General features: G+C 50.7%; 1 protein-coding gene across 1 annotated transcript in view; it reads left to right on the top strand.

The window, feature by feature from the left end:
- Nucleotides 1-4,086: 4,086 nt before the first annotated feature.
- The window catches only part of IPO7 (importin 7), a gene marked incomplete at its 3' end in the record, with an annotated part of 51,074 nt that continues 42,721 nt past the window's right edge, over nucleotides 4,087-12,439 (top strand). The window contains 1 exon segment of the mRNA XM_073603987.1: nucleotides 4,087-4,281. Within this exon segment, the coding sequence (XP_073460088.1) occupies nucleotides 4,198-4,281 (84 nt within the window).

Here is a 12,439-nt window from a genome sequence, read left to right as displayed (position 1 = left end):
ATGTCTCCAGACCTAAACCCTATTGATCATCTGTGGGACATCCTCAAACAGAAGGTGGAGGAGCGCAAGGTCTCTAACATCCACCAGCTCTGTGATGTCATCATGGAGGAGGGGAAGAGGACTCCAGTGACAACCTGTGAAGCTCTGGTGACCTCCATGCCCAAGAGGGTTAAGGCAGTGCTGGAAAATAATGGTGGCCACACAAAATATTGACACTTTGGGCCCAATTTGGACATTATCACTTAGGGGTGTACTGACTTTTGTTGCCAGCGGTTTAGACATTAATGGCTGTGTGTTGAGTTATTTTGAGGGGACAGCAAATTTACACTGTTATACAAGCTGTACACTCACTACTTTACATTGTAGACAAGTGTCATTTCTTCAGTGTTGTCACATGAAAAGATAGAAGAAAAGATTTACACAAATGTGAGTGAGGGGTGTACTTACTTTTGTGAGATACTGTGTGTGTGTGTATATATATATATATATACAGTATATAGAGGACGATATATATATACGGTATATAGAGGATGATATATATATATATATATATATATATATATATATATATATATATATATATATATACGGTATATAGAGGATGATATATATATATATATATATATATATACGGTATATAGAGGACGATATATATATACGGTATATAGAGGATGATATATATATACGGTATATAGAGGATGATATATATACGGTATATAGAGGACGACATATATATGGTATATAGAGGACGATATATATATACGGTATATAGAGGATGATATATATATACGGTATATAGAGGATGATATATATATATATGGTATATAGAGGACGATATGTATATACGGTATATAGAGGACGATATATATATACGGTATATAGAGGACGATATATATATATATATATATATATATATATATATATATATATATATATGGTATATAGAGGACGATATATATACGGTATATAGAGGACGATATATATATATATATATATATATGGTATATAGAGGACGATATATATATACGGTATATAGAGGATGATATATATATATATATATATATATATATATATATATATATACGGTATATAGAGGATGATATATATACGTTATATAGAAGATGATATATATATATATACGGTATATAGAGGACGATATATATATCTATAAATATACGGTATATAGAGGACGATTTTTATATATATATGGTATATAGAGGACAATCTACAACCCCTGGCAAAAATTATGGAATCACCAGTCCCTGAGGATATTCCTTCAGTTGTTTATTGTTGTAGAAAAAAAGCAGATCACAGACATGGCCAAAAACTAAAGGCATTTCAAATGGCAACTTTCTGGCTTTAAGAAACACTAAAAGAAATAAAAAAAAATAATTGTGGTGGCCAGTAACAGTTAGATTTATAGAACAAGCGCAGGGAATAAATTATGGAATCACTCAATTCTGAGGAAAAAATTATGGAATCACCCTGTAAATTTTCATTACAAACACTAACACCTGCATCAGATTAAATCTGCTTGTTAGTATTTAGGTAAAGAGGGTAAATCATCACGCAGTGTTGCACAAGATGTTGGTTGTTCACAGTCGGCTGTGTCTAAAACATGGACCAAATACAAACAACATGGGAAGGTGGTTAAAGGCAAGCATACTGGTAGACCAAGGAAGACATCAAAGCGTCAAGACAGACAACTTAAAGCAATATGCCTTGAAAACAGAAAATGTACAATAAAACAAATGAGGAACAAATGGGAGGAAACTGGAGTCAACAACTGTGACCGAACTGTAAGAAACCGCCTAAAGGAAATGGGATTTACATAGAGAAAAGCTAAAAGAAAGCATCTCTAACACCTAAACACAAAAAAACAAGGTTACAATGGGCTAAGGAAAGGCAATGGTGGACTGTGGATGATTGGATGAAAGTCATATTCAGTGATGAATCTCCAATCTGCATTGGGCAAGGTGATGATGCTGGAACTTTTGTTTGGTGCCGTTCCAATGAGATTTATGCAGACGACTGTCTGAAGAAAACATGCAAATTTCCACAGTCAATTATGATATGGGGCTGCATGTCAGGTAAAGGCACTGGGGAGATGGCTGTCATTAAATCTTCAATAAATGCACAGGTTTACATTGAAATTTTGGACACTTTTCTTATCCCATCTATTGAAAGGATGTTTGGGGGATGATGAAATCATTTATCAAGATGATATACATCTTGCCATAGAGCAAAAACTGTGAAAAAAATTCCTTGAAGAAAGACACATAAGGTCAATGTCATGGCCTGCAAACAGTCCGGATCTCAATCCAATTGAAAATCTGTGGTGGAAGTTAAAGAAAATGGTCCATGAAAAGGTTCCAATCTGCAAAGATGATTTGACAACAGCAATCAGAGAAGGCTGGAGCCAGATTGATGAAGAGTTCTGTTTATCACTCATGAAGTCAAAGCCTCAGAGACTGCAAGCAGTTATAAAATCCAGAGGTGGTGCAACAAAGTCCTAGTGATGTGTTGGAGTGTTATTTTGTTTGTTTGTTTTTCATGATTCCATAATTTTTTCCTCAGAATTGAGTGATTCCATAATTTATTCCCTGTGCTTGTTCTATAAATCTAACTGTTACTGGCCACCACAATTATTTTTTTTTATTTCTTTTAGTGTTTCTTAAAGCCAGAAAGTTGCCATTTGAAATGCCTTTAGTTTTTGGCCATGTCTGTGATCTGCTTTTTTTCTACAACAATAAACAACTGAAGGAACATCCTCAGGGACTGGTGATTCCATAATTTTTGCCAGGGGTTGTATATGGTATATAGAGGACGATATATATATATATGGTATATAGAGGACGATATATATATATGGTATATAGAGGATGATATATATATACATGGTATATAGAGGACGATATATATATACGGTATATAGAGGACTATATATATATGGTATATAGAGGAAGATATATATATATATACGGTATATAGAGGACGATATATATATACATGGTATATAGAGGACGATATATATATATGGTATATAGAGGACGATATATATATATGGTATATAGAGGACGATATATATATGGTATATAAAGGACGATATATATATACAGTATATAGAGGGTGATATATAATATATATATGGTATATAGAGGACGAGATATATATACATGGTATATAGAGGACGATATATATATGGTATATAGAGGACGATATATATATGGTATATAGAGGACGATATATATATATATGGTATATAGAGGACGATATATATATACATGGTATATAGAGGACGATATATATATACGGTATATAGAGGACTATATATATATGGTATATAGAGGAAGATATATATATATATACGGTATATAGAGGACGATATATATATACATGGTATATAGAGGACGATATATATATATGGTATATAGAGGACGATATATATATATGGTATATAGAGGACGATATATATATGGTATATAAAGGACGATATATATATACAGTATATAGAGGGCGATATATAATATATATATGGTATATAGAGGACGAGATATATATACATGGTATATAGAGGACGATATATATATGGTATATAGAGGACGATATATATATATATAGTATATAGAGGGCGATATATATATATGGTATATAGAGGACGATATATATATACGGTATATAGAGGACGGACACGCTCCGGGGTCACATGCCGAGTGAGCGGACCGGAAGTGATGAGCGGAGCAGGTGACACGAGGGCAGAGCACCCTGCGGACTACATCTCCCGGCATGCTCTTTCCCATCGGTCCGCCCCCCTTAGTCTTGCTCCGCCTATGGGCCCACAGTGGGAGGAGTCTGCGATCTATGAGGCAGGGCGGGGCTGAGACTAACTGACGGCTGTCCACGCGCGTTGCTGGAAACAGCGGTGGGTGGGGCTATCGGATTTCCCCGCCTTCTGTGGGCGGAGTTAGCGGCGCTCTTTAAGAAGGGGCGGGGTCACGCTGACTTTCTTTTGGGGGATATCTGGGCGGGACCCGTGGTGACGTTGTGTGCAGAAGGGGGGGTGACGTTCGGCTGTCATCTCGGGGTGGGCGGGTCCAGGCGTGACGTGTGTCGGTTAGGGGGGCGGGGTTTAGAAGCGGCGGCCTGGGCGCTCTGGTCTTCCTGTGTGTGAGGCGGCGGAGAGCGGGAAGAGGCGCGATGGACCCCAATATCCTGATCGAGGCCCTCCGGGGTACCATGGACCCGGCCCTGAGGGAGGCCGCCGAGAGACAACTCAACGAGGTGAGACCCCCGGAGAGAGGAGGAGATCCGCTACCGGCCGCACGTGTCACCTCCGACACACAGCACGTGTACCCCGCCCCCCCACCGGGACCCCCCCCTCCCCCCACACCGGGGAGACCGGACACGTGTGTACCGGAGAATACCGGCCGGCAACTCCCCTCCCCCCCACCATCTGTATATAACTGAGACCCCCCCCCACCACGTGTTATATGGGGGAGACATGACCCCTCCCCCACACACAGGTCACATGGTATATTGGGGGACCCCCCAACAAGGGACGTGACACCCCCACATGTACTTCATAGAGGAGCCCCCCCATTAGGGTACAAAACATCCCCTCCCCCCATATCCCTCATACATGTGATGTGACCCCCCCCCAATAATGACCCCCCCAATAGTCACGTGTTATATGGGGGACCCCCCAACAAGGGACAAGACACCCCCACATGTACTTCATAGGACCCCCTCCCCCCACATCCATATATAACCGAGCCCCCCCACTATGTGTTATGGGGGAGACCTGACCCCCTCCCCCCCACAGAGGTCACATGGTATATTGGGGAGACCCCCCTCCCAACAAGGGACGTGACACCCCCACATGTACTTCATACACCAGCCCCCCCATTAGGGGACAAAACATCCCCTCCCCCCATATCCCTCATACATGTGGCGTGACCCCCAATAATATGAGCCCCCCCAAAAGGTCACATTTTATATGGGAGACCCCCCCCAACAAGGGACATGACACCCCCACATACTTCATAGGACACCCCCCTTCCCCCCCCCACCATATGTTCAACCTCCTCATATTACCGTACACAAGAGCCCCCCGTTAGGGCACATGACACCCCCACATGTATTCATAGGACATCCCCTCCCCCACATCCTTCATACATGTGTGACCCCCCCCCTAAAAGTCACATGAGACTTCCCTCCCAACAAGGGACAAGACACCCCCACATAGACTTCATAGGACCCCCCTTCCCCCCCGGTCACATGTTATATGGGGGGAGGCATGACAGCCCCCCCCACCATGTGTAGTTCTTCTCTCTCCACATATAGGACTGACTTCTCTACCCTCAAATAGTACATATGGCCCCCCCAATGTCTGTGCACCCCTTAAATAGGACTGTACCCCCCCACCTCAGTCCTGTCACCCCTCCCCCTACCAGCATGTGTATTACCCCCCCCCCAAATATGTCACTCCTCTGTACGTGTCCCCCCCCCTTCCCCGTCACCCCTCATGTATGACTACCCCCCTCCTGGGTGTTTTCAAATGTGTCACCCCCCCCACTATAACATATAATCGACCCCCCCAACATTCCATTCCAAGTATGTGCTCTGTGCCCCCCTCATGTCACATGACAGCCCCCCCCCCAATATGTCACTCCTCTGTACATGTGTCTCCCCGTCACCCCTCATGTCACATGACAGCCCCCCCCCCATATGTCACTCCTCTGTACATGTGTCCCCCCTTCCCCGTCACCCCTCATGTCACATGACAGCCCCCCCCAATATGTCACTCCTCTGTACATGTGTCCCCCCTTCCCCGTCACCCCTCATGTCACATGACAGCCCCCCCCCCCACCAGCAGCTGACAGTGTGAGAAGGGTGGGGTTCTGGGGTATGTATGGGGGAGGGGCTTTCATATGTACTATGAGGGTCCTAGGTGGCGAGTGCCCACTATGACATCATCCCCCCCCCCCCCCCCAAGTTACATAGAATAATGCCCCCTCCAACATTACACCCCCCCCCTCCAACATTACACCCCCCCCCTCCAACATTACACCCCCCCCTCCAACATTACACCCCCCCCTCCAACATTACACCCCCCCCTCCAACATTACACCCCCCCCTCCAACATTACACCCCCCCCTCCAACATTACACCCCCCCTCCAACATTACACCCCCCCCTCCAACATTACACCCCCCTCCCCCCTCCACATTACACCCCCCTCCCCCCTCCACATTCCCCCCCTGGACAGACATTACAGGAGGTGACCCCCCTTCACACATGTGACTTGTCCTGCGTCCTGGGACTGCGAAGTCCTATAAGAAGTCCCCCCCCCCCCAATGATTCCCAATGAGTCCTGTTCTTATCTCTGCACCTTCCAAGTCTCTCTCTGCACTACTTTGGTCAGACTTTGATGTGATCGATGTCCTCGGACCTCCCGATTATTTGGGTGTTACTTCAAGTCACATGACTTTGGATTCCACGAGGTCCTGTCATGTTCTGCGCAGTCCAGAACCTCAACCGGCGCTCAGCTACATCCTCAGACACTTCACACTCCAGGGGGCGCTCCGTTCCCTCCGCTGGCAGGTTTACCCAGCGTCCATGAGAGGGCGCCCTCCTGAGTGCCCGGAGCTCCTCTCCCTGGGAGGGCGCCCTCCTGAGTGCCCGGAGCTCCTCTCCCTGGGAGGGCGCCCTCCTGAGTGCCCGGAGCTCCTCTCCCTGGGAGGGCGCCCTCCTGAGTGCCCGGAGCTCCTCTCCCTGGGAGGGCGCCCTCCTGAGTGCCCGGAGCTCCTCTCCCTGGGGGGAGGGCGCCCTCCTGAGTGCCCGGAGCTCCTCTCCCTGGGGGGAGGGCGCCCTCCTGAGTGCCCGGAGCTCCTCTCCCTGGGGGGAGGGCGCCCTCCTGAGTGCCCGGAGCTCCTCTCCCTGGGGGGAGGGCGCCCTCCTGAGTGCCCGGAGCTCCTCTCCCTGGGGGGAGGGCGCCCTCCTGAGTGCCCGGAGCTCCTCTCCCTGGGGGGAGGGCGCCCTCCTGAGTGCCCAGAGCTCCTCTCCCTGGGGGGAGGGCGCCCTCCTGAGTGCCCAGAGCTCCTCTCCCTGGGGGGAGGGCGCCCTCCTGAGTGCCCGGAGCTCCTCTCCCTGGGGGGAGGGCGCCCTCCTGAGTGCCCGGAGCTCCTCTCCCTGGGGGGAGGGCGCCCTCCTGAGTGCCCGGAGCTCCTCTCCCTGGGGGGAGGGCGCCCTCCTGAGTGCCCGGAGCTCCTCTCCCTGGGGGGAGGGCGCCCTCCTGAGTGCCCGGAGCTCCTCTCCCTGGGGGGAGGGCGCCCTCCTGAGTGCCCGGAGCTCCTCTCCCTGGGGGGAGGGCGCCCTCCTGAGTGCCCGGAGCTCCTCTCCCTGGGGGGAGGGCGCCCTCCTGAGTGCCCGGAGCTCCTCTCCCTGGGGGGGACGCCCTCCTGAGTGCCCGGAGCTCCTCTCCCTGGGAGGGCGCCCTCCTGAGTGCCCGGAGCTCCTCTCCCTGGGGGGGACGCCCTCCTGAGTGCCCGGAGCTCCTCTCCCTGGGGGGAGGGCGCCCTCCTGAGTGCCCGGAGCTCCTCTCCCTGGGGGGAGGGCGCCCTCCTGAGTGCCCGGAGCTCCTCTCCCTGGGGGGAGGGCGCCCTCCTGAGTGCCCGGAGCTCCTCTCCCTGGGGGGAGGGCGCCCTCCTGAGTGCCCGGAGCTCCTCTCCCTGGGGGGAGGGCGCCCTCCTGAGTGCCCGGAGCTCCTCTCCCTGGGGGGAGGGCGCCCTCCTGAGTGCCCGGAGCTCCTCTCCCTGGGGGGAGGGCGCCCTCCTGAGTGCCCGGAGCTCCTCTCCCTGGGGGGAGGGCGCCCTCCTGAGTGCCCGGAGCTCCTCTCCCTGGGGGGAGGGCGCCCTCCTGAGTGCCCGGAGCTCCTCTCCCTGGGGGGAGGGCGCCCTCCTGAGTGCCCGGAGCTCCTCTCCCTGGGGGGAGGGCGCCCTCCTGAGTGCCCGGAGCTCCTCTCCCTGGGGGGAGGGCGCCCTCCTGAGTGCCCGGAGCTCCTCTCCCTGGGGGGAGGGCGCCCTCGTGAGTGCCCGGAGCTCCTCTCCCTGGGGGGGACGCCCTCGTGAGTGTCCGGAGCTCCTCTCTCTCGGGGGGACGCCCCCAATTCATAGCCAGTGTTGGGGGATGAGGGAGAACATGTGTGCACCCCTTACATAGGACTGTAACCCCCCAACTCTACAGCAGTACACTATACACCTCCAAGCCCCCCTATGTCAGTCTGTGCCCCCCCCTCATAGGACTGCCCCTCCCCCCCATGCCACCTCTCACATAGGACGGTACTGCCCCCCCCCCCACAGGGCTGCACCCTCATCCACCTGTTACATGTGACCGTATTAAAGCCCCCCCCCCCCCCACATACATATGTGGCAGTGCTCTCTGTGGGCCGCTCTGCCATATGGCCCCCCCCCCCCTTAGTGTCACATCCTATATGCCATGTACCCCCTCCCCCGTTCTAATGTCCTATCCCCTAATCCCATTGGCTCTCACAGTTGGATACTTTGTATTCATCCAGAAATGTTTCTTTCCTGTATCTTGGTAACTTTGTGTTTCTGTACAGCTGGGAGGCGGCTGCCATGCAAATCAGCTGATCCTCCTAAGCCACACCCACAATGATTTGTTGTCTGTGCCCGCCCCCTCCTCCTCCCCCCTCGTTGCTAGGAAGTGATTCATAATCTGACTACCGGCACACTTCACCTCTCTGGGGACCCCGGGGGGTGCAATATGTTGTAGTTTTCCCATCAGTAATGTGTGTGCAGTGCTTTGTACATGGAATATCTTCTTATAAGGCTGGCTGGTCCTTGTAGTCCCCCCCCCCCATTACTCATCACCCAGGATTCCTGCGTCTCCGGCGTGTGACTCCATCGCTCTCTGGCTGCCAAAACAAACATTGCGTGATACTTTGTCATCTTCAAAGTGAAAGTCGTCTTCCATGTGTGCCGGCCGGTGACCCCCCCCCTCCCCACCACAGTCATTTCCTGATCACAGATGACTCATCGCATTCCAGATGAGTGGGAGGCGGCCTTCCTGGTCACCCGACTCCTCCCCTTCCCAGCCTGAGAACCCCCAATGTGACATCACAGGAAATGGGAGAGAATTGACTTCTGGTGACCCCCAAAGGGTTAATGTGATAAATGTTTGGCAGCAAAGCGTCGGGGACAGACGGAACCAGCGTGTGACTGTATATACACCTATACAGTGCGCTACTACTTCTCCCCCCCATGTGACTGTATATAGTATATACACCTATAGAGGACACTATGCCCCCCATGTGACTGTATACAGTGTATATACACATATAGTGTGCTATGCTCCCCCCCGTGACTGTATATAGTATATACACCTATACAGTGCGCTACTACTTCTCCCCCCATGTGACTATATAGTATATACACCTATAGAGGACACTATGCCCCCCATGTGACTGTATACAGTGTATATACACCTATAGTGCGCTGCGCTCCCCCCATGTGACTGTATACAGTGTATATACACCTATAGTGCGCTACGCTCCCCCACATGTAACTGTGTATATACCTATAAAGAACACTACACCTCCCACTCCACATGTGACTGTATATGGTGTATATACACCTATAGTGCACTACACCCCCCCCCCCCAATGTGACTATATAATATATACACCTATAGAGGACACTATGCCCCCCATGTGACTGTATACGGTGTATATACACCTATATTGCACTACACCCCCCCCCCCCATGTGACTGTATATAGTATATACACCTATACAGTGCACTATGTGACTATATAGTATATACACTTGTAGAGGACACTATGCCTCCCATGTGACTGTATATGGTGTATATACACCTATAGTGCACTACACCCCCCCCATATGTGACTGTATATATACCTCTAGCGTACATTACGCTCCCCTCCATGTGGAGGTATACGGTATATACACCTATAGAGGGCACTATGCTTTTTCCATACTGACATGCAGTCCAAGCTGTCACACACATAACTACCCCCTTCCCCGTGTCATAGACAGAGACCCACCTCCCTCCACAGTGTCCTCTACTAGGACCAATGAACCCCCAGAGTTTAATAGCCTGGACCTATGTACCACCCCGGTATCTTATCCTCCCCAGTCTCCTATTCTAGGTCCCCCCCCCCCCACATGGTGGGCTACTCTGGGACGACACGTGTACAACCACCCCTACTGTGTCCTATCCTGGGACTCATGTACCCCCCCCCACACGGTGTTCTAGCCTGGTTCTCATGTAATACCCCTCCCTCAAGTAATACTGCTGTAGAGTGGGGGGGGGGGGTACAATCCTATGTAAGGGGTGCACATATGTTGCGGGGGGGGGGGGGGGGGCTATCCCAAGTCAGGCATTTAATGGGTTGTCTCTGGGGAATCAGGGCCCCCCTCATCCCCGAACACTGGATATGAAACGGGGGGGTGTCACCCCAGCGGGGGAATGAATTCTCCGCTCTTTATGAGCTCCGGACACTCAGGAGGGCGCCCTCCCATGTGACTGTATATAGTATATACACCTATAGAGGACCCAACACCTCCCCCTCCACATGTGACTGTATAAGGTGTATATACACCTATAGTGCACTACACTCCCCCCCCCCCCCCCCCTCCACATGTGACTGTATAAGGTGTATATACACCTATAGTGCACTACACTCCCCCCCCCATGTGACTGTATATAGTGTATACACCTATAGACACCACACCCCCCCTCCACATGTGACTGTATAAGGTGTATATACACCTATAGTGCGCTACACCCCCCAATGTGACTGTATATACACCTCTAGAGTGCGTTGCGCTCCCCTCGTGTGACTGTATACGGTATATACACCTATAGAGGGCACTTTTTCCATACTGACATGCAGTCCAAGCTGTCTGGCACATACCAACTACCCCCTTCCCCATGTCATAGCCCGAGACCCACCTCCCTCCACAGTGTCCTCTACTAGGACCAATGAACCCCCAGAGTTTAATAGCCTGGACCTATGTACCACCCCGGTATCTTATCCTCCCCAGTCTCCTATCCTAGGACTCCCCAACCCCCCCCAATGATGGTTTACTCTGGGACGACACGCGTACAACCACCCCTACTGTGTCGTCCCAAATGGTGTGCGTTGCTGGTGCTGTTTGCCAAACAATTTCCACCCAATTTGTTCCATTCGGCCCTCTCGGCTTGATTTAATTCAGACTTCTATTGAATTGGCCACAATTTGAGCCATGGATCCCGTGTCTTGTATGTCCCCCTTAAGACCCCCCCCTCGGTCCAGGAGGTGACAGCGCTGCCGCTGTATCATTGCAGGCGTCCTTACAGGAAGGAGGAATAATTGCTGATTTATAGGTGCGATCAGCTGGTGATAAAACTGTTAAACAATAATCAGGACTGTGAATGTTGATGCCGGGAACAGGCGACGTCACTTGTTGCTCAGGGCTCCACTTCCTCATTTTAAAGGAAGTACACAATATCGCTGTCCCCCCCGGGTCTAAGATCGAGAACTGAGCGATCGCATGGCCACTGATCCCGCAGTTCTCAGTCTGCTCAGAGCAGTGACTGTCGGTCGTCGCTCTCCATTGCTCACCGGGGTGTGGGGGAGGGGCGGTTTCTGGTTCTTTAGCTGTACAGGGAGCCAGGTGGGTCCCGCTTGTATTGTCTGGATCCTTCCAGAGCCTGGAGCAGCTGTGCCAAATTGGCTGATAGTGGGGTGAAGGGAGGATGGGCTGCTGTCGGCCATCTCTGGTTCACAAAGTAAAAGTAAGCGCACCCTTGTGACCCCCAAGACCTGTCTGGCCAAAAAAAAAAAAAAGAAGCTTTATCCGTACTTCTCCTTTAAACTTCCATAGGACTGTGATAGAAGGTGCGGTGGGGGTGGTGGTATGTACCACGGCCTTCTCCAGGCTCCTGATTGGCACACATTGGATGTTTGGAGCTCTTCTCCTTGCGGCATGCTGGGGTTCATGCGTGCTTCCTGCCACCCTACAGTGCTATGCGCAAGTCTCTCTATAGCTTGCAATGCATTGTGAGACATAGGGGGACCCATAAGCGTATTGAGAGCACCCGCCGCATGCTAGGAAAGGTCAGCTGTGACCACTATGATTGGCTGTCGGTGGTCACATGATCAGGAGCTGGTCCCACAGGCTAACAATCATTGGCCGGGAGCGGTCTGTCTTTGTGGTGGTGAATGATATGCACGTCGCGCATCCCAAGAGGCACAGCCCTTCATTCAATAGACCTCATTTCCCCCTCTGTTATAGGAAGGGGAGGGACTTCTCAGATCAGATATGGTTACCATTTGTGATTGGTCTTCATAGAGCGCATGGCATAGAGCCGCTCCAGTTGGCTCTGTACCTTCAGCTGGTGCTGCCCCCTCCCCAT

Source organism: Aquarana catesbeiana, linkage group LG11 (assembly GCF_042186555.1).
Source record: "Aquarana catesbeiana isolate 2022-GZ linkage group LG11, ASM4218655v1, whole genome shotgun sequence".
NCBI lineage: Eukaryota > Metazoa > Chordata > Amphibia > Anura > Ranidae > Aquarana > Aquarana catesbeiana.
The sequence above is the reverse complement of the archived record's forward strand: the minus strand, read 5'-3'. Positions and strand labels throughout refer to the sequence as shown.